General features: G+C 41.3%; 1 protein-coding gene across 1 annotated transcript in view; it reads right to left on the reverse strand.

Moving 5' to 3' along the window:
* Positions 1-16203, reverse strand: part of nxph2a (neurexophilin 2a) — a 149766-nt gene extending 133563 nt beyond the window's left edge. The window contains exon 1 of the mRNA XM_078551384.1: positions 15984-16203. Within this exon, the coding sequence (XP_078407510.1) occupies positions 15984-16040 (57 nt within the window). The 5' untranslated portion in view covers positions 16041-16203. The remainder of the gene's footprint in view (positions 1-15983) is intronic.
* Between the last annotated feature and the right edge of the window lie 10040 nt (positions 16204-26243).

The raw sequence follows: 26243 nt of genomic DNA on the forward strand, positions 1-26243 counted from the left end.
GCAATCCCATGAGATTGGCAGCTCAATAGGAGAAGCACCTACAAGATGGCGATGTGCCTGTGTCCCTGCTACCCACTCCACCAGTGTCCTTGTCAACACCACACAGCCAGCTGGGCCAGACTGCCCTTGCCCATGCCATCATGCTGCAGCTTATAGCTAAATCCTCAAGGTTCAGATCTGTCGAGGTCTCCCCTCATGGTCATATGAAGTGTTCTCAATGGCAGCGCAGCAGCTTTCTACCTTTCAAACTGTAACTGTAGCTACTGAAGAAACAGATTACAGGAGCTCTTTTTTGTGGGAATCAAGCACACAAGACAGATCCTGGGGGTGGGGCAGGGAGACAGGGATTCACAATAGTGACTTTTAATTATTTCAGCCTGGTGAGTTGTTGAAGTAAAGGCCTGAATTTGAACTTCCCATGCCTGAGTTAGCTGATGTCAACCTGTTTAGCATTCTGGGCTAGAGTGGAGGTAAGGGGCATAATCGATCAGGATTCTTGCTTCTGATTATTCTCCATTGAGGCCTGCTAAATAGAATATGTGGGTATCACATGAAGACAGAATTGAATTAGGCTGTGAAAGCTCCAATTTTTGAATGACCCTATGATACTCATTATTTAGCATCACAAAATAACAATAGCTATTTTTCTACCACTTCTATCTTCCCAACTCACCATTTAAAGTACCTTCAAACCACAAAAGCAAAAAGAATGGCCTTTTCCAATATTCCTAGTCACAACCCCACCCCTCCCCAACCACCCCTCTGCTCCTCCTACACCTACCACCCTCACTACCCTTGTATTGCCATCTCACCATTACTAAAGCACACAATCATCTACCCTCCCCACAACTACTACCTACACCCTAAACATCTTCTCTACTATCTTCCTGTGTGTCCTGGACTTTAAAAAAAGCTGGCAGAGTGGGAATTGGATACATAAGAACATAAGAACTAGGAGCAGGAGTTGGCAATTCAGCCCCTCGAGCCTGCCCCGCCATTCATTACGATCATGGCTGATCTCATTTTGGCCTCAACTCCAATTTCTCGCCCTCTCCCCATAACCTTTCAACCCGTTACTAATTAAAAATCTGTCTATCTCCTCCTCAAATTTATTCAGTCCCGGCATCCACTGCACTCTGAGGTAGTGAATTCCACAGATTCACGACCCTTTGAGAAAAGTAATTCCTCCTCATCTCTGATTTAAATCTACTACCCCTTAGTCTAAAACTATGGCCTCTCATTCTAGAATGCCCCACAAGGGGAAACATCCGCTCCACGTCTACTTTGTCTATCCCCTTTAGCACCTTATATACCTCAATTAGGTCTCCCCTCTTCCTTCTAAACTCTAGCGAGCACAGGCCTAAGCTGTTCAATCTCTCCTCATAAGACAAGCCCCGCATCTGTGGAATCCAATCCAGTGAACTTCCTCTGAACCGCCTCCAATGCAACTACATCCTTCCTCAAGCAAGGTTACAAAGTTAAACAAACGTAATGGCCAAGATAACATGGACATAATTACATAATTTGAATCTAAAAGTACTGCCGACTTCCCAGTAAGATTAAATAAAAATGCAATTTTGCTCATTCAGTCATGAATCACTGGTTCTAACAATATATTGTGAGATACAAAACATAATCTGTATATTCTTTGCCTTACCTTCAGCAATGACACAGGGGTTCTGCTAGTTACATGTGCGTAGATACAAAAATATAAATTAATTTCAGATTAATGTATTGATTTTATTCAGTATTGCCCAATGTCTGTGCCAGCTTTGGCACTCAGCACAGTTGCCAGCTGTTTGTGCATCTCATGACCACAATATTAGTGTCATTTACATAAATCACAATTATTGAGAGAGAATCTGTGATTGATTGCTGAAAAATTCTTTGTCCAAATGTATTTGTAAATGCATGGCACACAATTGTTAATCCTTCAATGTGGATATCATCCCACATTGACATACAGCTTAGTTTGACAATGTTGGAAATCTGCTTTGTGTCAAAGCTGGCACCAGAATGAACCAGAATAGGATCAAACTGGTGCATAAAATTAAACAAATAGCAGAGCATTATAGTCTAAAATAATAGACTGTTACATTTTACCTTATGCTGAAATTTGTCAATTTATGAATTTTCATTATTTGGTTCTGTCAACTGACATAAAGGTGCTTACAGTTTATTCTCAAACTGTCTGCTCTTCATGCTCACATTGAATAAAGTACAGAATGGAAACAGCAAATAGTGCCCCAATAACAGGATACCTAAACTAACTGATTAATATGGTCTCTGGAGTCACAACCATGACAACAGCAAAAAAAAAAAGTTTGGTTTTTGCTAGTTCACATCTTCTCTGATGTCACTATGTGTCACATTACCTAAAACTGTGGCAAACTTACTATCACTTTTATGTCAGTTTAATGGTCTATTTGAGCACATTAATTATTGAATTTGTTTCTGTATAAGCAGAGCTGATTACAAGTTTTTTACTCATGCAATATCACACTGAGCCAGTTGCTTTCATAATTATCACTCATATATTTATCTCCCATCGATGATATTATCTCAAGCCCTTCTATTGCTGTATCTTACTGATGGTTGCTGTTTAAATAAGAGAAAAAAAAACACTTGCTTGGTGCTTTGGGATAGGGGTAGATGTGTATTTGAATGCCCCTACAGGGAAGAAAGAAAATTAGGAGAGGTGAGAGATGTGTGGGTGGTTACTAGTGCCTCCTGGTGGATGGGCAAAAATAAAATTTACAGCAATCCTTTTGACTATGTCAGCCTTGGTCGGATCAATGAAATATAATAAATGTCCAAATGAAAGGGGGAACATTTGTCCAAATACTTCTCCAATGAGAAAAAGCATTACTGTCTTATAATAGATCTTCATTATTCTCTGTGATGAGAAGAATGTGTCAGTATAAATACTGGAAACTGATCCTGAATACAAGGCACAAAATATTGTGAAAATAATGAAAGTATGGTTTTGACATTTACTCCTCTTCTAACTAATACTCAGGTACCTTCCTTGTTTATCTCCAATCATAAGCACAGGATTTTAGTGCAGCTTATTTCTGAAAGGTTTCCAGGTTACATTCACAAGCTCTGTGTTTTCCCAGAATGATAATGAGACAAAAATATACAGCAGGTGTACACAGAGCAGAATCAAATATTGGATGACTCTCACAGATCCTCATTGAAAATTTGTGGCATGAGCTGAAACCATCTTTGCAGCCAAGAATGAAAAGTGCATAATAAGTGGAATTTGAAGCAGGAATTTTACAATTCTAGCAATTAGTATAGGTAGTGTTACATTCAGCACATACATACCGTACTCCCACCAATAAAAACAACCAGATGAATGATAATAGCAAGTTACTAACAGGGCACCTACCCCCACCACACTCCCCCCTCAAAAAAAACCTTTTGGCAGTTTTATTTTCAACTTTATTTCATGGATACAGTAATTATATGCTGCTGTGGTTTATTAAACTGAGAGGGAGATTGTGAAAGAGTTGGTCCATTATGTTCTATAATGATGTGATGGAAGACATCTATTCACAAGTTCTTTGGTAAAATACATTTTTAAACACAGCCCATGAAATCAGCACTGAAGTCTGTGTAAAACTAATTTAATATGTCAATGAGAGGTTCCTAAATTGCTGTTAGGGTGGGCACAGCAAGATTATCAGCGACGCACAAAGAACCATGGGTTTGTCCCTCAAATTTAGAGAGGAGCCAAAGCATCATTAACCAATGTGCTCATGCTATGTAAATACCCCTTGGTGCCTGCACTATAGAATTGAAATGGAAAGTTGTAAATGTTGATCCTAGGGAAGGAACAAGTAGAGGAGGCAAAAGAAGAATAGGAAATATTACATTCAGGATTCCCACATACTGGTTGTTGATCATAATCTATTATTTCTTAGAAAGGGTGCAACTTGAATCTCTGAAGGAGTCTACAGCAAAAAAAAGGGAACATGATCTGGATGAATGAAAAGTGTGAAATAAAACCTATCAGAGTGCACTGAAACTTTTGATACCAAGCAACAATTCACAACCTGAAGGAATGAGACTCCATACTTTTAATAGTTCACATTCTTGATAAGAGAACTTGATAGACTGTTAGTGATAATTATCGGGTCATTAAATTTGCTTATGTTATTAATTACTAGACTTATCTTTCTCTAGTAATTTTAACGGGCAATTAATGTACAAATGCAGCAGTTTTATGAAAATCATGAGAAAGTTAAGATAAGATGCCTTTTTGTAAAGCAGAAACTTGTGGCAATTTTCATAGGGTCCAAGAATTGGATTCAGGTGTTGTCATGTATCCACCTCTGAATTAAAGAATTAAGCCTATTGGGCCAATGTCTCCCAGAAAATATCAGTGCCTGAATGATGCATGCAATTATCAATTATTAATTTGACTGAAAATTCAGAGGATTAAGAAATAACCCATGAATTGAGAATCACCGCAAATTGCTGCTTTGCAAAAAACATTTCATCCTTAACCTTCTTGTGGTTTTCATGAAGTTGCTGCATTTGCCCTTTAAAATTGCCACAGAGAGCTAAGTCTAACAATTAACAGCATAAACAATTCTGAACAATGCAATAATTATCATTGACAGCCAATCAACCTATCTTGGCCAGAAAGTGAACTATTAAATGCATGGATCTCACTCCTTCAGGGTCAGGTTGTGAATTGGTGTTGGGAGTTTTAAAATGTCAAATTTAAAATTTCTAATTATTTTTTTACTTTTCCTTTCTGTCTCTAGCCCTTAATCCAATTTGTTTCCCCTCCCTTTATTTCTCTTTCTGTACCTGATTACTCAATTCACCCACTCTCTCAAATTCATCCTCCTTTTACAGTCTTTCCTCTGTTTATTTCTCAGTCCTTAAATCTTATTGTTTAAGGGCATACACTGTTTGTCATATCATCCACCAAGGTTCCAGATGGCATGTTGCCCTTGCTGCATCATTATCCAACAACTTAAAGCACAACAAGGTATTAAGCTGAAGGGTGCAGGCTAAGGTCTAACTAACCATCTACACTGTGAAATAAAAACAAAAAACTGCGGATGCTGGAAATCCAAAACAAAAACAGAAATAACTGGAAAAACTCAGCACTTCTGGCAGCATCGGCGGAGAAGAGCAAAGTTGACGTTTCGAGTCCTCATGACCCTTCAACAGAACTAAGTAGAAATAGGAAAGGGGTGAAATATAAGCTGGTTTAAGGGGGGGTGGGGGGAAGAAGGGGGAGGGTTGTTGGGACAAGCAAGCAGTGATAGGAGGAGATAACCAAAAGATGTCACAGACAAAAGACAAAGAGGTGTTGAAGGTGGTGATATTATCTAAAAGAATGTGCTAATTAAGATTGGAGAGCAGGACAAGCAAGGTAGCTCTGGTGGGGCTGGGGTGAAATAAACCATGGGTGGAATACATTTAAAAATGGAAATAGGTGGGAAAAGAAAAATCTATATAAATTATTGGAAAAAACAAAAGGGAGGGGGAAGAAACGGAAAGGGGGTGGGGATGGAGGAGGGAGTTCAAGATCTAAAGTTGTTGAACTCAATATTCAGTCCGGAAGGCTGTAAAGTGCCTAGTCGGAAGATGAGGTGCTGTTCCTCCAGTTTGCGTTGAGCTTCACTGAAACAATGCAGCAAGCCAAGGACAGACATGTGGGCAAGAGAGCAGGGTGGAGTGTTAAAATGGCAAGCGACAGGGAGGTCTGGGTCATGCTTGCGGACAGGCCGAAGGTGTTCTGCAAAGCGGTCACCCAGTCTGCTTTTGGTCTCTCCAATGTAGAGGAAATCGCATTGGGAGCAACGAATGCAGTAGACTAAGTTGGGGGAAATGCTGCTTCACTTGAATGGAGTGTTTGGGCCCTTGGATGGTGAGGAGAGAGGAAGTGAAGGTTCAGGTGTTGCATATTTCGCGTTTGCATGGGGAGGTGCCGTAGGTGGGGGTTGAGGAGTAGGGGGTTGAGGGAGGAGTGGACCAGGGTGTCACGGAGGGAACAATCCCTACGGAATGTCACCAGGGGGGATGAAGGGAAGATGTGTTTGGTGGTGGCATCATGCTGGAGTTGGCGGAAATGGCGGAGGATGATCCTTTGAATGCGGAGGCTGGTGGGGTGATAAGTGAGGACAAGGGGGACCCTATCATGTTTCTGGGAGGGAGGAGAAGGCGTGAGGGTGGATGCGCGGGAGATGGGCCGGACACGGTTGAGGGCCCTGTCAACTACCGTGGGTGGAAAACCTCGGTTAAGGAAGAAGGAGGACATGTCAGAGGAACTGTTATTGAAGGTAGCATCATCAGAACAGATGCGACGGAGGCGAAGGAACTGAGAGAATGGGATGGAGTCCTTACAGGAAGCGGGGTGTTAGGAGCTGTAGTCGAAGTAGCTGTGGGAGCCGGTAGGCTTGTAATGGATATTGGTGGACAGTCTATCACCACAAATTGAGACAGAGAGGTCAAGGAAGGGAAGGGAAGTGTCAGAGATGGACCATGTGAAAATGATGGAGGAGTGGAGATTGGAAGCAAAATTAATAAATTTTTCCAGGTCCCGACGAGAGCATGAAGCAGCACCGAAGTAATCTTCGATGTACCGGAGAAAGAGTTGTGGGAGGGGGCCGGAGTAGGACTGGAACAAGGAATGTTCCACATACCCCATAAAGAGACAGGCATAGCTGGGGCCCATGCGGGTACCCATAGCCAAGGGTCCCCCTTGTCCTCACTTATCACCCCACCAGCCTCTGCATTCAAAGGATCATCCTCCGCCATTTCCGCCAACTCCAGCATGATGCCACCACCAAACACATCTTCCCTTCACCATCCCTGGCGGCATTCCGTAGGGATCGTTCCCTCCGGGACACCCTGGTCCACTCCACCATCACCCCCTACTCCTCAACCCCCACCTACGGCACCTCCCCGTGCAAACGCAAAATATGCAACACCTGCCCCTTCACTTCCTCTCTCCTCACTGTCCAAGGGCCCAAACACTCCATTCAAGTGAAGCAGCATTTCACTTGCATTTCCCCCAACTTAGTCTACTGCATTCGTTGCTCCCATTGCGGTTTCCTCTACATTGAAGAGACCAAACGCAGACTGGGTGACCGCTTTGCAGAACACCTTCGGTCTGTCCGCAAGCATAACCCAGACCTCCATGTCGCTTGCCATTTTAACATCACCCTGCTCTCTTGCCCACATGTCTGTCCTTGGCTTGCTGCATTGTTCCAGTGAAGCTCAACACAAACTGGAGGAACAGCACCTCATCTTCCGACTAGGCACTTACAGCCTTCCGGACTGAATATTGAGTTCAACAACTTTAGATCTTGAACTCCCTCCTCCATCCCCACCCCCTTTCCGTTTCTTCCCCCTCCCTTTTGTTTTTTCCAATTATTTATATAGATTTTTCTTTTCCCACCTATTTCCATTATTTTTAAATGTATTCCACCCATGGTTTATTTCACCCCCAGCCCCACCAGAGCTACCTTGCTTGTCCTGCTCTCCAATCTTAATTAGCACATTCTTTTAGATAATATCACCACCTTCAACACCTCTTTGTCTTTTGTCTGTGACATCTTTTGGTTATCTCCTCCTATCACTGCTTGCTTGTCCCAACAACCTCCCCCCTTCTTCCCCCCCACCCCCCACCCCCACCCACCCACCCTTAAACCAGCTTATATTTCACCCCTTTCCTATTTCTACTTAGTTCTGTTGAAGGGTCATGAGGACTCGAAACGTCAACTTTGCTCTTCTACACTGTGAGGTGTCTTGCTCCGGAAAATTTCAGTCCATTGTTATTGTGTAAGCATTTTAATTTGTGATTACTGATTAGGAATAACTTAATGAAGAAGTGGCTATCGTTGCTGTGAAAATTAGCTACGAGCCAAGTTGCAATTCTGTTTTTGTCAATGCAGTACATTGTTATTGAATAATTGATTAAAATTAATGATCCTTCAAGTAGATTTCTAAATGAAATGTTAAAAACACAAACTGAGTTTCAGCTTTCATCATCCTTGCCTGCATTCTCTATGATCGTGGAATTCTTAATGTGGCTGGGTGGCTGCTTGCAGTTTACATCCTGTTGCTACCATTGTAAAGATCAGAAAAGTGCTATAAGTGAGATTGGTTATCATAAAGAACAAGGCTGATCGGAAGCCAATTTAAACATATAGATCAGTGTTTATTTTCCAGTTAGATGTCTCAAAATAGATTGCATGTTTCAAGCAAAATGACTTACAGTCACTGCAAATAAGTGAGACTTGATGGGTTAAGCCTTGATCTGTAGTGATAAGCAGATGTGCTGCTCTTTGTGTCTCTTTCTACAGCTCATCAGCTCAGATGTTGCTGCAGCCATCTATGGATGGATTGATATTGGGATTTTGGGCATTGGCAAAATATTAATAAGTACCTCTTATCTTTCATGTGCTGTGTCGCTTACTAAAACAATTTGTATCCACAAGGAGCTCAGTATTAGCCAATTGATTGGATTAAACTATAAAGTTTAATTGGCCCAAATCTTCTGGTATCCAGGTTGACAGAGATAGGACGTAAGTTGGGAGATGAGCATCAGGACCCCATGGTTGTCATGATGCATGTACATGCATAAAAACAGCCTGGTAATTTTAAACTTCCGATGGGCTGGCTTCCACTGTCCTGGACCCCCTTTGAAAGCCTTTAACACTGAACTCAGTGTCAGAGGCTTGGGCCAGATACATGGGACTTACCTGCACCCAGGAAATGTTGCACCGGTTAATACCTTGTCTAACTCAGTGATTAGCCAGCATAATATAACTGAGCGCCACAACCAACCGCGCTCCCCACCCCGCCCCCCCCACCACCACCAGCAAGTCACGCCTCTTAGCCAAGCTAACCACCCAAATATACCCCCACCTCTGGCCATTGACTACCCCCCCCCGACCACCCCACTACTCCTCCTCACCACCCGACTATCCCTCTTGACCACCTGACCAGGCACTCACCCACCACACTCACGCATCCACTCACTAATTCACTCACTTAGTGAAAGATTTGGATTTTTAAAAACTTACCTGAATACGGCAGCTCCTATTGTGAAAAGATGGTGTGTCCTCTCCTCATCCGTCTTTTCTTGCACATGACGGCCATCCCTGTGGATGTCTGCGCTCACCCTTTGATGTTTCAGCCAGGATTAGAAGTCCCGGCTGAAAATCGCAAGAATGTTGGGTCACAGAATTCTTCACAGGCAGCGTCAATGGGTGCAGCATCAATGCTGATTGGAAGATCTGGGCCATTAATTTTGATGTTGCTGAATTATATAAACTTTTGAAATTATATCTTGTTTTTTATCAGGCAAGATAGTGCATGTTTGCTGTTTTAGTCTAAGTAACTGATTTCTGCACATTCTTCATCAAAACTACTTGCTTAATTGCACATTATAGGGTTAGATGAAGAGGGGCAAAGACCAGTTTGGAGAAATGGCCTATTTCTGTGCTGTACATTCTATGGAATTGTAATTCTTTTGTCCATTAATAGTTAGAATTAAAAGACACTATGAACAAATTACTGCTATGTTTGCTAAAATCTGAAACAAGAAATTCTTCAATTATTTAAAATCCACTGTTGATCTCTGCTAAATTAAATGATCTCAACTTAAACAGGTATGGAAGCACTACCATTGACCTTTGTGTCCAGGACTAGGAAAGACACAAAAAGAAAATGTAATCAGCGTTCCAGTGCCTGATCATTATCCAGTGACTGCTTTGAATTGGAAAGTGTCCATCTGTGGATATCAGTGATATGATTAATCTCAGCTGTAGTGTGACTGGGGTCTAAAGGCCTGATGATGTTTAAACTCTGGGTTTACACATAAACAGTTGTCACTGGCTATGGGAGCCTGCAAATGACCATGGAACTGTACCTAGCATGTGGTAGCATGTTTAGAATAGGGGACAAACTGTAAGTAAAGGGGAGAGTTCCAACTCAAACACTCAGAGAGTTGAAAAGAATTGAGAAATATATTAAGGAAAGGTCATTGCTACATTGAAGCTGGACAAAAGCCAGGAAAACTACACACCATGGCAGTGACATCTTGTGCTAAGTGATGCAAGGATGTTTTTGTGACAGTTTTTAATCATTAATTACATTACGCACTAACAAGCACATTAGAAAAAATTGTAATCATTCATCAATGGCTTCTTTAAATGTAGAAATAAAAATTGCATTTTGGTGAAAGTTATTCATCAAAGATATTTACAATCAGATATGTGTAGGTTTCAACCAGAAAACATTAGTTCTAAGTAGTCATAGACAAGAGTGACTCAGACTATTGCAAGCCTACTGTTATTCCACCATAGAATGGTTGAGAGTTTAACCACAAAGTCAAAACCTTCGAATTCATGGAGGGTTTAATGCTTGTGTAAACCAGAATGAATTGTCAGTTTATTGGTACTGTTGTAGGAATCAATTGTAAGTCCTGAATTTTTTTTTGTCTTTTTACAGGCCAGTCATGGTCCCTTGTGGCTTAATGATTCAAAATCCAGTTCCTTCAATCTGGGTTCTTGAACTCAATAAAAAAATTGTTTTAGGTCATCCCAGTTCAGATTATTAAAGTCTACAATTTTTAGGCAAAGACAATTGTTTTTATTAGAGTGACAGGATATAGGCGAAAAACATAGGCATGTAAATTGGCTATATATATATAAAATAAGCATTGTAGGAAAGCAGAACCTGTGTTAGGTCAGTAAATACCAAAATAAACTCTAAGAAAGAACAAAAGGAATTGCAGAGAAGACCAATAAGATCAACTCTATTTCACCATAGGACTTATAGGCAATTTGGTCTTATTGAAGATGTAGTTATTAAAATGGTGATCTTGACAGAGAATTGACATGATTTAAAATAAATTCTAATTATCTTCAACTTCTAAAAGTCTACAAATTAAATCAGTATTTAAAGAGGGGCACATTAGACTACGTAAAAAGCCTGACGTTAGATGAAAACTATTGTAGAAATTAGAATCATAGACTAGTACAGTACAGAAGGAGGCCATTCAGACCTTTGAATCTGCGGTCAAGGATTACTAAAACAAATAGTACCTTGCATATGAAATATATAATTTAGCAAAAATATAAATGTATCATAATATAAATACAGGCTGCCCTAAGTTTCATGACTTGAGGAAAAAGAGGCATAAAAAAATTTAAACATTTTAAACTTTTGACGGGTTAGCTGAGACACTGGATACAGTATGATCATACTTCTATAACATTAGGTATGGAGAGATAGCTTTGCAAACATGAAGATATATCGCTTCCATTTACTAAAGATTTATTTCAACATCAAACAGGCAATTATTAAAATATTTTATGTAGTGGAAATCAATTGAAAATCCTGTACCAGAAAGAAATATATCTTATAGATGTACGATAACAGCATAGCTGTTTAAATCCATTTACAATAATTGGCATTGCAATATTTTGCTTTCACCTACAGGAGATCATAAAAAGCATCCACAATACATTTTAACAATAAAATTCACCAAGATACAAATCAACATGGATAAGAAGGGACATCCACCATCATTTTGTCATCACAATTATATGAGATCAAAAAGATTACTTGTGCTGTGATTTTATTCTGAAAACTCTTCATTTCTGATATAATTCCTTTACTTATTAATGATTAAATTTTTGATAATGAAAAACAGCTGTGATCTTACAAATGTCCTAAATGCTTTCCAGGAAGATTTATCCAAATGATATGCTTTCTGAACAATTGTAAAATAACTACAGGATATTTTTGCAAATTGAAAAGATTCTACACCATCTTTCTTGGCACATGATGAAAATGGAATGAAATTGTTCAAAGCATCCTTGAAATGGTTGCTAACATTTTTGCCATTATTTAGTGATTACTGTTGACAATATTTTTGAATTGTCCAATTCGTGATTATTTGAAAGGTTCTAAGAGATAGCCTCATTTTAGTCATCATCAGTGGTCAACATATTGAACTATATATATATATATATATATATAGCTGCTGTTAGAAGCAAAAGGTTAGGGACAGCTTTCAAAATAAGGCTGCATCACAAATGGTCATTGTTCCTGATAAAATGATTATAGACTTAGCTCAAAGGCAGTCTTAAAGAAAGATTCTGATTGGTTGACAACTATTACCAAAATGCTCTATTTTACTCAGCCTTAGTGCCTCTCATTGTTCCGCATCAGAGCTGATACTGTGAAGTCAACAAATAACAAATAACTAGCAATGCAAATTGCATGTAAATTCCTATAAGAAAACATAAAATGTCACACATCCATAATGAACTACTTTAAAGACATGCAATTATCTAGATTTTGATGCACCAGGTCCATTTTCGCTGTTGGCTTTTCCTCATCTGAAAACAGTCCCCAGGGTGCTACAACCTATGAATATCAAGTCACCTTTCCTGTTCATTGTTGTGGAATTATTATAGAAGTATTATTGCAGATATATTTCAGAATCTAATCCTTAAAATACATTTTCCATGATACCCAAGAACAGAGGCAAAGTGCTACAAATTTGCCATTGAAATCTATTGAAATCAATGCAACATTCCGCAATTTTCCATGTGAATGAATGCCTTGTTACAGTATTTGTTCAGGACTGTTGGCCACATCTTTAGATTACTCTGCTGGACAGATCAGTGCATTAAAATTTTAATCACTGCACCTTATTGTGATTCTGCAATTTTTCAAAATGTAAATTAAAAGCAAAGATTTTTGTATTATATTTCATTCTAAATCATTTCTCACAAATGACCCTAAAATTCAGCAACTGAGCCTGTAGATTTGTAATTATTCATTAACCAGTTTGGACGTGCCCTCTCTTTTGGCATTCATCATTAAACCAAAACTGTAAAACTGTATTTATTTTATTGATAAATTGTAATTATCTTGTATGTAACATCCTAGTGGTCACACATATCGAGCTCAATGTGCAACTACTGTGCAGTACACTCACTAGGTGTTTAAATCCATTGGTTCTGTTTTGCAAACATTAATCTTGCAAAAATAGTCACTACATCATGCCAAATTTAAGATTAAAAGATGATTGGCTGAAAGGTCTCCTAGAATGTTCAATAAATCCACAACCCTATATCACATAATCCAAATATAACTCTAACAAGAGACATATCAGCATTTGAGCTTAGGCTAAAGGTTATTGAGAGATTGTTCATAGCAGCTTGAGTTTGGCAATTAAGGCCTGAAATGTATACCCAAAGGCACAAGGTCAAAAATTAAGAGTTAAAGCATGCAATTATTCTAGCAAATTTACAAAAATAGAGAGTTTATCAAGAATGTTTTTCTTATTGTTTGCAATTATTATTGGAAAGATATAATTTACCTCCCCGATAACTCAATGTGGGTAAATGAACTGTGTGATGTAAAACCATACAAAGCAGGAAGGTCTTCTACTCATTCCCTGCTTTGTGCTGAGTTGGCTAATCTGAGCTGGGATGGCACCAAGAAGTAAACTTGTCCCATGACTCCTTATTATGAGTGGGGGATCAGACAAGGAAAAACTAAAAGTAAAATAGGATCTGTTCCTGGTTGTCACCTAACAGCCTGTGTCCAGAAGTCCATGTGTGTGGACAGCATTGGGTTCAGCTGTCATGTTTCTTATGATCAAATAGTTCAGCAACACATCATTTGTTCATAATTTGGTCAGGTATTGGAGGTTACTACTTCTTATACTAGCATAACCCAGCATGGGGTGCTGTCTTCAGAAAGGGGGACATCACAGGAAAACTTTGTAAAGGGGGAATTAAACAGAAATGTATTAGTTATGCAGAAAATATAGTTGTCATCACCACCATAACAGATTAACTAGGTTCTCATCTAATTGTGCTGTTCAGTGAATGGTCACCAGAGATATTCATCCAACATGAAGTTTAGATTCATCTGTATGCTCCCCTCCCAAAAGAAAATAATATCAGGAACATGATAAATCTGCCTACGCGTGATTGTGGATGGATGGCATTGCCTATACCTCAGCTTGATTGGGACTCTCTTTGATGAAGGGTAAAGAATTAGCCCCATGATGGTGTGCAGCAACTCCAGAAGAGTATCTGTTTAGTTCTGTATTTTTAAGGTATGAAAAAGTATGGAGCTGAAGTGTAATTCAATCGACCAGTCTCGGTCAGACCCTTGTTCAATCTGTATGTCCGCTACAGTATCGCATAGTTTTTTCGACCTCACCAAACTTCCTATCCAGTTTAAAGGAACGGGCGACTTTTTAGGCAGACAAGTATTGTTTGTCTGGAAAAAGAAACCTTTACAATACAGATGCAGCAAGTTTACCTCGTGGCAGACAGTGTGTGTGTTGCATTGTGAACTCTGTGATGCAGGTTTTGCATTTCAACTGTTGTTTTTAATGAAGCCTGAAATAGCGAGAATATAGCAGCATCGTGCGCTCTGGGTATGAGCATATTCATCAGTGCCCCCTTTACTGTGTAACAGGATAAAATGTCACGGCGACATTTCTCTCTTAATGGCTCAAGTTGAAAGCAAGAATTTTTATTGTGCACAGGGGCTTTAACGAATGAATTCAGACGGTAAATAAATAGAAAAGGCTGCATATGAACAACCCCCGCATCCATCAAAGCTCATGAGGTTCAGTAAAATAGAAACTTAGAAGTGTTAAGGAGCATCATGGTGCACACTTTAGTAATTTAAATGGCTGGGAGACGATTACCTGGAAGGAGTCTGGCACCTTGGGGCTCATGAGTTATGCTGGAACTTTTGCATTTTGTGTCACTCTTGCAGTTTATGTCACTAAAACACATTCTGCATCAAGACAATAGTAGCAGTATTCCTGCAGTTTCAGACTGCCTCTTGAAAATGTCTGGCTTTGGAATTAAAGTGATGGATGCTTGCATTCTGGGACGAGGTGGCTTAAATCCACATGCAATTTATTTCTCATATGGAAATTATCCAAAAAGGCTATATTTTAAATCAGCCTTTTTTTCGGTCTTATAATGCCTCCGTATCTGTAAAAGTCTCCTTACAATTTAAAGCAATTTGATTTGAAACTTTGGCGTGGAAGCGGATGGAACAAAAGGCTGGCTTATTGAATGGAAGGGCATAGAGTGAAGCATTGAATCTCTTATCTCGCGGCTGCAGCTCTGTAATTCATTGCGATGATAAAGCACCAGAGCAGAAAACATTACAACACTGACACAATCCAAAAACGGATTAGATTCTGACATAAGCTCACTCAAAAACTAATCAATCAACTCCTTGCTGTAACATCAGAAACCAGTGCTTTAAGTGGAGTGCTTAATCTCCGCAAGTTGTATTACGGAATTACCAGGGACCGTGTCTTTGAACAAAATAAAATACGTTTTGCCGATTGAATTCTCGGAGTCCCTGGAGATTGGATCGAAGCAGTGAAAAGAAGTTCGCGAATATTTCCAGATAATTATTTTCTTTAGGCAAATCGGAATGCTCATGATTAAACAAACTTGACTATTTATTGTGACAGCGCTCTAAAGCCAAGCCCGCATTTGACGCTAACTTTCAGTAAACCCTTGCAGTCACAATAGTTGCGAGCTAGACTGAATTTTAACCACATGTTAAAACGCTTTTCGCCGAATTTTACGCTAAGGTATTAACCACAGTTTATGCTCTGCCCTCTATATATTGAGTGCAATCGTGGGGCTCACCTCTCTGTGGAAACCAGCCCCTCACATTAACTGGAAAGGATGCACCCAAATGAAGTGGAAAAAAGCCGCTTTACAGCCCAGCTGAGACTGAGTGCTGCAGTTACAATGAAGTCTTTACTGAAGGGGGGCAAAATCTATACAAACGCCACCAACAGCACTTAAAAGTATCGATCGGTGTCCTCCCCGCTCCATGGTTCGGTCTCTTTGTGCTAAACGGTTCCCCACGCTCAAGAAATATATGGGGAAAAAAAAGTTCTCAAATAAAAGCAACGTGTAAATAGCACTCACCGTATGAAGAAGGCATTGCAGCAGAACGAGAAGGAGCGGATAAACTGGGTACCTCATCCTGGCTTGCTTTCTATGGAATGATGCCTCTCACTCGGCTCTCGCATATATCCAGTGTTGAGGATGGAGTGGGGCAAAGGGTGCGAACACTGTGTCGGGTCCTGCACAAGAACAGAGCGAAGAACGAGAAAGAACGGAGAAAGGGATTTAAAAGAAAATGAATAATGAAACAGGGAATTTCTTGGTTCCTGATGATTCGGCTTGAATTCAAGCCTTCATTAATAGTAATGGTGAATTGTTTAAATGCGGGTTTAAAATCGATGGGATTCGCTCGGCTTGCCGTCACTTCCAATTTGTCAAATGCCCTCCCTTTAAAGTGTGATTGAAGATTTGAAAATCCCACTAGGTTTCAATCTTTCTTCACCCCCCCTTCGCTTCAGGATGGAACAAGTTAGTTAACACATTTTAGGCGTCCCGCACAGTTTGTTTTTTCTCTCTCTCTCTCTCTGCACTCAGTGTTCAGAGCGTTTGATAGTTTTTTTTTTCCGCTTTCCCTCGCCCCGGACTCAGGTATTGCTGGTGAGTTTGACCATCCGACTGACTCCCTGTAGCTCGGAGATGTTGCTGATTCCCAGTTGTGCTTTAGCGGGTTTGACACACGCCACGTGGTCGGCTGAAATCGCTCCAGACACACACACACAAACACACATACCACACATACACACACACACACACACAAACATACACACACAAACATATACAAACACACACAAACACATACATACACACAAACATACACAAACATACACACACAAACATATACAAACACACACAAACACACGTACACATACATACACACAAACATACACAAACACATACATACACACACAAACATACACACATACATACACACACACAAACATACACACACAAACATATACAAACACATACACACACAAACATATAAACACATACATACACACAAACATACACACACACAAACATACACACAAACATACACAAACACATACACAAACACACATACACACAAACATACACAAACACACATACATACACACATATACAAACATATACACACACTTACACACATGAAGCTGCGCTCACGTCACCGCTACACAGGAGTCAGGCTCCCCAACTCCCCATTTCCACCGTCACCTTGGCTAGACTTTAATGGTTTATGACCTCTGCAGTTTAACCCTGATCTGCCGAGTCTTTGTATCCCTCCTATAAAATGTAAATGATATAATATATATGTACATATGTGAGGGAAGGACCTCAAATCTGCGCTCGGGGGAGGTCGGCGCCGGAAGACTCGCAGCAAAATCCTCTTGTTCTACTCTTTAAATCCAGCCTCAGCCTTGTGCTGGAGTGAAATCTCAAAAGGTAAATAAGGTGACTGCAAATGCGGAATGAAAGGAGAAGTGCGGGGTGGGGGGATCACTGTCCACAGAATCGCTCCAGTTAACACCATGTCCCCCCAAGTGGCTGACCGCTTCTCGGATATCCCCTTCCGGGAAAAACACGAGGCAACTCTACAAAATATTCACATATTCCCTGTTCTGACTGATCATACATTCGTGACATTTTATATGAGAAGGAAAACAGGCCGCCCACCCAAACCTTCCCTCCCGAGATTTCCACTTTATCTGAGCAGACTTGCTTGGTTTTATTTGCTAAAAGTAAGGTCTTGTCTGCCTCTCAGTCCAATCGATACACAATGGGCTGTGGGTGGGCTCGGTCTCACCTCGTGTAGTTAAATACACCCTCACTCAGGAGTTTAATCCATAAGGTGAACATTTTCAGTTTGCAAAGACCGGGACGACTAATCTAGAAACTTTACTATTTATTGTTTATTTTAAGCTGGAGTCCAAACTACCATTTACCACTTTTTTTTGGTTCAAGTTTATACAACAGTTCGGAAAATATATGAGCCACCCAAACAGGATTGTTCCCAAAATTCTTATTCTCAAAATGTTTATCCGGGGGAGCGGCCTGCAATCTCGAGGGAAATGACCCTGTTGCACAGCTTGTACACCCTGGCGAACCCTCAGAAGGTGCGGGCTGTACTCTCAGCACATAGGGAGGAGGAACTTTCTGCAGTCTAGCTGCTACATTTTGCGCTGTGAAGATTAACGTGTCGAAGATTCACTATCATGAGCTGCCTCACTTGCCAGTTGGTTTAAAAACAGCACCTACCCCTCTCCCACCCCCCCCCCGCCCAAAAAAAAACTGACTGTATTTTAGGGAAATGGTCTGGGATTTGGAATCCTCAATTTGAACTGTGTAAGGGCAGCAAGCGTCCTTAAACCTAGGCATTCCATTAGCGCAATCTAGTGGCCAGCGGATGACATGCATTACACTGATTTTGACATTCTCTTGTTTTCATGACGGGCTGTTTTCTGTTGATTCTGCAGTGCCTTTTGTTTTTTTTTTACGTCTTAATAAATAAAATATATTCAGTAGACGAGTGAACTTAATTACAGCGTATCCCATAAGGAGGATTAGTTAACATAGTAATCAATAGTTAACCAATTGGTTTTATCCGGAATGGAATAAATACCATGTCGCACAGTTTTCCACTTAGCATCCTGACCAGAATATGATTAATTAAAGAAATGATCGGTTTGAATTCTATTTTATCCCAATGCACTGAAGAACATTGCATCAAGCAGGGTGCCTTAACAATCACCAGTAGATCATATGAACTGCCACTTCCCTATGAAATTCAGTGGCCATCATCCTGAAAACTTCCTTCAGAAAAATTAAGAACCAAACTCATGGCAGCCTCGTCATAAATAGATTATATCCCAACAGTGAATACAGAAGTGGAACGAGATTTACTTCCTTGACTCCACAATTCTGTGACTTTTTGATGTATGTGCGTGGCATCGTGATGTGACTGACGTGGGATTCCTTTTGTTTCCCTGCAGGCTGCAGACTCCACCACCTGCAACATCTGTAAGTTCACTGGTTATTTTATGTAGTTAAGAAAGCATTGATACTCTTTCTGACGCATGGCTGCACCTACTATTTAAAGAGGTGGCATCAGTAGTGGTTGTTGGGAGAAATGCCTTTGTGCCATTCTTGTGCCTTTTGATGTTATTCCTTTGTGAGTAATGGCTTCAGGCAAAAGCCATTTTTACCCAACAAATACATGGTGTCAGGAGCGTACAGCTGAATTTGGAGTGGAGCCAGCTCCTTTAAAAAAGAAGCGGAGAATAATTAAAACGTTAGTCTGCAACTTTGTACAGAACATTGACAGCTGGGTGAGTCAGTATGGCTTTGAATATTCCAGTACCAGCTTCTAAAGAGATGAAGGGAGACCTGATGTTGAATTGGAAATTCTTCCAGTCTCAATGACAGGACTATGAAATTTAACAGCCTTAAACAAGAAACTTGAATAATTAAGAGTAGCGACTCTGTTATCAATGCTGAGGAAAGAGTGCTACAAGCTGTATTGCATCCTAGGCTTCACTGAGGAACAGAAAAAAACAGTCTTGTGTAATTTTGGGGGCCTTAAAGACCTACTTTGAACCCACTACTAATGTTATTTGTGAACACTGCGCATTCAACACCAAAGCTCAGGGAGAGAGGGAGAATATTTGTCAGCATGTGACTGCACTGTAACATCCAGCTGAATCTTATGAATTTGAGCATCTGAAGGATGATCTGATCTGGAGATAGGATTGGCTTAGGAATGAGAGACCCAGCCATAAGAGCAAGTCTGCTGAGAGAAGAGAAACTTACTCCCAAGAAAGCTATTGAAATGTGCAGAAGCTCTCAAGTGTCAATCATCAGCTGAAGAGTATTGATGAGAGAGCTGATGGGGGTTTGCAGAGAGGCAGTTCAGGCCTTCCAAGCACGAGACAATGGAGAAAAGGAAGAGCTATTTACAGAAGGGCCAGTAAAAATATCAATGCCAGAGTACACTGGATGTGTATATTGTAGGGGACACCACACAAAAGAAAAGGAAGCATGTCTAGTGTGGGGAAAACAGTGCTCTAACTGCAAGGAGAGAATCCAACCATTACCCATTGATCCTCAATGACATTACCACCACTGAATCCCCACTATCAACATCCTGGGGGTTACCATTGACAAGAAATTTAACTAGACTAGCCATATAAATACTGTGGCTACAAAAGCAGGTCAAAGGCTAGGAATCCTGTGGTGAGTAGCTTACCTCCTGACTCCCCAAAGTCTGTCCAGCATCTACAAGGCACAAGTCAGGAGTGTGATGGAATACTCTCCACTTGCCTGGATGAGTGCAGCTCCAACAACACTCAAGAAGCTTGACACCATCCAGGACAAAGCAGCCCACTTGATTGGCACCACATCCACAAACATTCACTCCCTCCACCACCAACGCACAGTAGCCACAGTGTGTACCATCTACAAGATGCACTGCAGGAATTCACCAAGGCTCCTTCGACAGCACCTTCCAAACCCGTGACCACCTCAACCTAAAAGGACAAGGGTAGCAGATAGATGGGAACACCACCACCTGGAAGTTCCCCTTCAAGTCACTCACCATCCTGACTTTGAAATATACCGTCATTCCTTCACTGTCAAAATCCTGAAATTCCCTCCCTAAAAGCACTGTGGCTGTACCTACACCACATGGACTGTAGCAGTTCAAGAAGGCAGCTCATCACCACCTTCTCAAGGGATAGGCAATAAATGCTGGCCCAGCCAGTGAAGCCCACATCCCGTGAATGAATTTTTAAAAAAGGAGCTGAATCACTTTGCACACAAGTGTTTTGCTAGAAAGAGAAAAAGCAAGCCTATAAAGATGGTTGCTGGAGAAATGCCAGACAATGATTCTGATTAATCACTCTATACCCTGGAGCAGGTTGGCACCGTCAAGCCCAAGTAAAAAATGGTTTGTGACTATTAGATTGATGACTGCAAAAGGGAAGCATCAAGTTAACATGAAGTGCCTGACACTGGCACTCCGTACAACATCATGAGCTTTGCAGACCTGTGTGAAGTTGCTCAAGGTGGTGAAGCTGTCAAAGGTAAAGTTAGGGTTATATGATGGAACATGCTCACCCCAAGAGGGCAAACTAAGCTGAGAGCCCAATGCAATGGAAAGAAAGAAGATCTAGGTTTGCAGAAAAAGGACACTAAACAAAATCTCCTCAGCTCAGCTGAAACAAAGCAAAAGTTTAGACTCGTAACCCTCCATGTACCAGATGAGATTTGCAGTGTTTCACATGGCACCAAGCCATTGAATGCTGAACAGATCTTGACAAATTACCAGGATGTTTTCACAGGTCTTGGATGTCTTGGTGATGAATATCATCTTGAAATCGATGAGAATATGAGACCAATTCAACATCTTCTGAGAAGAGTTCCTGCTGCCCTCAAGTCTAGCCTGAAAGACAAGATAGATGAGAGAAATCACGAATGTGATAACTCCTACAGACTGGATCAACAGCACGCTGGCAATGAAAAATCTGGAAAGCTGAGATTGTGCACAGATCCAAAGGATCTCAGTAAAGCCTTGACGAAATCTCACTACCCCAGGCCAATGATCGAAGAAATGTTGCCACAACTTGCCAAGCAAAGGTCTGCACCATCGTAGATGTGAAGGATGGATACTGGCAAGTGAAGTTGGATGAAAGCAGTAGTTATCTGATTATGTTCTGGATGCTATTTGGGAGGCACAGATGGTTCCGCATGCTATTTGGCATTTCTGCTGCTCCAGAAGAATATCAACACCGGCAGCATGAGATAGTCAATGATCTTCCAGGAGTGGGAGTGACTGGATGACCTGCTAGCCTATGGATGTAGAGATATGATGGAAGAAGCTATCACAGACCATGATCAGAATCTTGTGAGACTGCAAGAGAGAGCTCACCAGATGAACCAGAAGCTGAACAAGAGGAAACTGCAACTGAAAATGACTGAAGTTAAGTACTTAGGTCATGTGCTGACTGTGGGAGGACTTTGCCCTGATGAGGTGTGAGCTGTAGCTGAGATGCAGCAACCAACAGATGTAAAGATGGTGCAATGATTTGTTGGACTTGTGAACTACCTAGCAAAGCTCTTACCCAATTTGTCATCAGAGTGTGAACCTCTGCACAAGCTCAGTGAAAAGAATGATCAGTGGTATTGGGCCACAGGACAAGGAGCAGCTTTCACTCGCATCAAACAACAAATGATGATAATGCCAGTGCTGAGGCACTACAATGTCAATGATGAAGTCTCCCTGCAGCGTGATGCCAGTGAAACAGGACTTGGAGCAACCCTCATGCAGCAAGGACAACCAATTGCATTTGCATCCAGAGTGTTAATGCAAACTAAACGATACAATGCCAAGATTGAGGGCATTCCTGACATTGTGATGAGCAACAACAGCCCTCAGTTCATGAGTGAAGAATTCAGGTACTTCGTTAATGATTAGGAAATTCAGCACTATATATTATTTCCACACTATCCCCAGAAAAATCGAAAAGTTGAGACAGTGGTGAAAATTGCCAAAGGGATCATCAAAAAATTGAGTAGATCCACCAGCGATGTGCACAAGGCAATCTTAGAACATCTACTGAAGGCATGGAGAGTAGTCTAGCCCAGTGATTTAATGTCACATCACACCCAGACTACTCTTCCAATAGCTAAAAAAACTACTGAAGCCAGAACAAAATCAAAGTGAGATGACAGAAAGCCAAATTTCATTTTGATAAAGCAGTGAAATCATTGCCAGAGTTGAGAGTTAGAGAGCCAGTCAGAGAAAAATATTTGATACACTCAACAAAAGCCAGCACACTTGGCAACTTGGAACCTGTGTAAAGAAGTTATCCCCTCGATCATACATGGTGAAAGTGAACGCCCGGACATATCATCAGAACAGCAAACACATATATGTAACCGGAGAAGCTGCTTTCACAGCGGACAGCTGATGAGGAAGAGTTGATTTCGCCAATTGAGCAAGGAACAGAATGACCATCAGTCAACTGCTCCCCAACAAATGCAAGAGATCAGCAGCAACACTTGCCGTGGCAATGATATTCTCCAAAGTGGCAAGGAACCAGCAAACACCAGACGAGCAACCAACAATCCACATGTGAACCATTAGAAGACCTAAACACTTTAAATATATGGGCTAAATTTTCCATGTAGTGGCAATCACCATCAGATTGCCACTCCACTCCTACTTACTGACCTTGCACGGAAGCTTCATATTTCCTGCCCAAATTTCTGAACTGGGCCTCTTCAGAAATGCAGTGCATACCCCGCTGGGAGTCCTTCCTCATAGGACAGGATCACTGGTGGAAGCCAAGCCATGTCTTTAAGTGGCTGAGGGGATAGGATGGCATGTGGGTCAGGGCATAGGGTGGCAGGTGAGTGGGTGAGGGGATAGGGTGTCAAGTAAGTGGTTGTGAGGGGGTAGGGTGGCAGCTAAGTGGGTGAGGGGGTAGGGTGGTCCGGGGGTGGGGGGGTGTTAGGAGCAGGGTCAGAGGGACATTGGGGGTCAGCAGGTAGGTGGGTGATGTGGGGGCTGGAGGTCAGCAGGGGTGTCAAGTGGTCGGGGGGGAATAGTTGGTTTGTGGCGGAGCCGGGTTGTTGGGGGTTGGGTAGTTGGCTGGTGGTAGTAGGTGGTGGGGGGGAATTGGATCAGAGGGTAATTGGTTGGTTGAGAGGCAGTCAGGTCGGGGGTAGTAGTCGGGGGGTGGGGGGAGGTAGTCAGAGAGTCGGGGGATCAATAATATAGTTACCTAGGGATTAGAGCTGGTTTTAATCCTTCTAATCTTTCCTGGGTAACTATTCTGGTAAGTAAGTCGGAACAATCCAAAGTCTCCAGCTCTAACTCAGAGTTTTGGAGTAATTCCCGTGTAGTCAGTGTGGGATCTCCGAGGGTTCCCCCAGCACATCTTGGGGGTACCGCAGGGTACGACCATCTGAAAGTTCTGGGCCATGCTCAGCAATGCATGTGTAGAGAGAGAATAAAGTGAGACAGATCAGAATGAACAATTTTCTGTTCGCGGATGATGACTTTCTTTATAGACAGTGTTAATTGGTTAACTTGCAACTGCAAATAATAGCACATGTAATGTGTTTTTTTTAAAGCATTTTATGAAAAGGGGGATGCTTGGAGAAATGCCTATGTGCACTGTTGCATGTTGTGTACTGTGGCTTGCCATGGTCATGTGTCCTCTGAGTCATGTGACTTCTGATGTAATTCCTTTGTGAGTAAAGGATTCAGGCTGAAATCATTTCCACCCACCACATGGATCATTGCTGAAATGATTGTTTAAAGCAACTTTCACTTGTATTTTGGTGGACATATCGATGGTCTAAAGTTTTAAAAGTTACTGGAGAACTAAAGCATGTTCACGATGGCACCTGGATATATTCTACCACTGTCTTGGGATCTCTATATCTATGCACAAGTGCTGGAGAAAAGTGGAAGAGATTCGAGCGAGCTTGGCAAAACTTTGGTCTGGTGAAGAAATTTGACCAGAAGATGGAATATGTGTAAATAGTGACACTTTTCACACTGATTGGGGAAGAAACACTCTCTCCATGTAGTTGAACTGGACCAAGGATGGAGGTAGGACCAAGATGATATTGGTACTGACAAGGTTTTCTTAGTACTACCAAGCATGCAAGAACATTCCCTTTGAGTGAGAGAAGTTCAACAGGAGAATGCAAGAAACTGGTAAAACATCTGATCAGAATCGTACAGCAATGCCAAAACCTGCCAAAGGGTACAACTTCCACTCCTTAACGCCAGAAGACATACTTCGGGGCTGACTCGTGTTTGAGATTACTGATATGAAGGTGCAAAAGAAACTGCTTTGAAGAGCTAATCTAACATTGATGAAGAGTGGTGAGATTTGTTACATATCTGAACCCATGGTGGTGCAATTCAAAGTTGCCAAGCATTGGACTTTATTTCTAGCGGGTTAGAATTTCAAAGTGTTATGCTAAACTTGTTTCGAACTTTGTTTACACCTCAATGTGTGCAGCTCTGGTTGCCATATTAAGAGGAGATAGAGGCATTGCGTAGTGTGCAAAGAAGATTTACAAGAATGATACCAGAAATGCATGGGTGTACACATCAAGAAAGGATTGACAGGCTGGGACTCTTTTCCCTTGAAAAGAAGACTGAGGGGTGACGTCATTGAGGTCTTTAGAATTATGATATGTTTTGATGGTGTGGATACAGAGACAGTGTTTCCTCTTGTGGAAAAGGGCATATTTAGAGGCCATCAATAGAAGATAGTCATCAAGAAATCCAGCAGGGAATTCAGAAGAAACTTATTTTCCCAAAGAATAGGGTGAAAATGGAACTCCCTCCCACAGGGTGTGATTGAATCAAGTTATATTGATACACTTTAGAGGAGGTTAGACAAGCATATGAGGGAGAAGCAAATAGATGGTTACGATGGTAGACTTAGATGAGGAAAAATTGGAGGAAGCTTGAGTGGAGCATAAGCACCAGCATGGACTAGTTGGGCCAAGTAGCTTGTTTCTGTGCCGTATGTCCTATTTAACCCTATGCAGAGTCATCATGGAGTTGAGTGACAGAATGTGAATGCGGTGCAGAAAGTTAAGGAAGCCCCAAGACATGATTGAGGCAAGCTTCAGGACAACGGCAGAGGCTTCTCAGAGACTTGTGAATGCTGGAACTGCAAGAGAAAAAGCATGAGTTCCACAAAAGGGAGCTATGCCCTTTGGGAAAACAGGTGCAGAAGAAAACAACCATTTTGCAATGAAATGGGGTGAAAAGGAATTGCCTGCATGTAGGCAGACAACTGGAGCAATAGATCGAGAACCAAAGACAAAAGCAGTCTTTGTCATAAATGAGGTCAGTGGTTTGGATGTCTTGTGATGTGTTACAATTAAACTAGAGTCAGGAAACTACCTAATATTTCAAATAGAATCTTAGAATGGTTACAGCACAGAAGGAGCCCATTCAGCCTATCATGTCCATACTGGCTTTCTGGAAATGCAACTCAACTAGTCTCACTCCCCAGTCCGTTTCACCAAATTCTTTCTCTTCAGGTGTTTATTCAATTCCTCTTTGAAAGCCACAATTGAATCTGCCTCCATGCAATGAGATTCCCCAGGGTTCAGCACTCAGGCCGCTCCTTTTCTTGATACATATTAATGATCTAGTTTTGGTTGTACAGAACACAGCTTCAAAATTTGCAAATGACACAAAACTTGGATGTATTGTTAACTCTTAGGCAGTGCATCCCAGATTCTAACCACTCACCATGCAAAAAAAGT

The sequence above is a fragment of the Cetorhinus maximus genome, chromosome 11 (assembly GCF_964194155.1).
Source record: "Cetorhinus maximus chromosome 11, sCetMax3.hap1.1, whole genome shotgun sequence".
Classification (NCBI taxonomy): domain Eukaryota; kingdom Metazoa; phylum Chordata; class Chondrichthyes; order Lamniformes; family Cetorhinidae; genus Cetorhinus; species Cetorhinus maximus.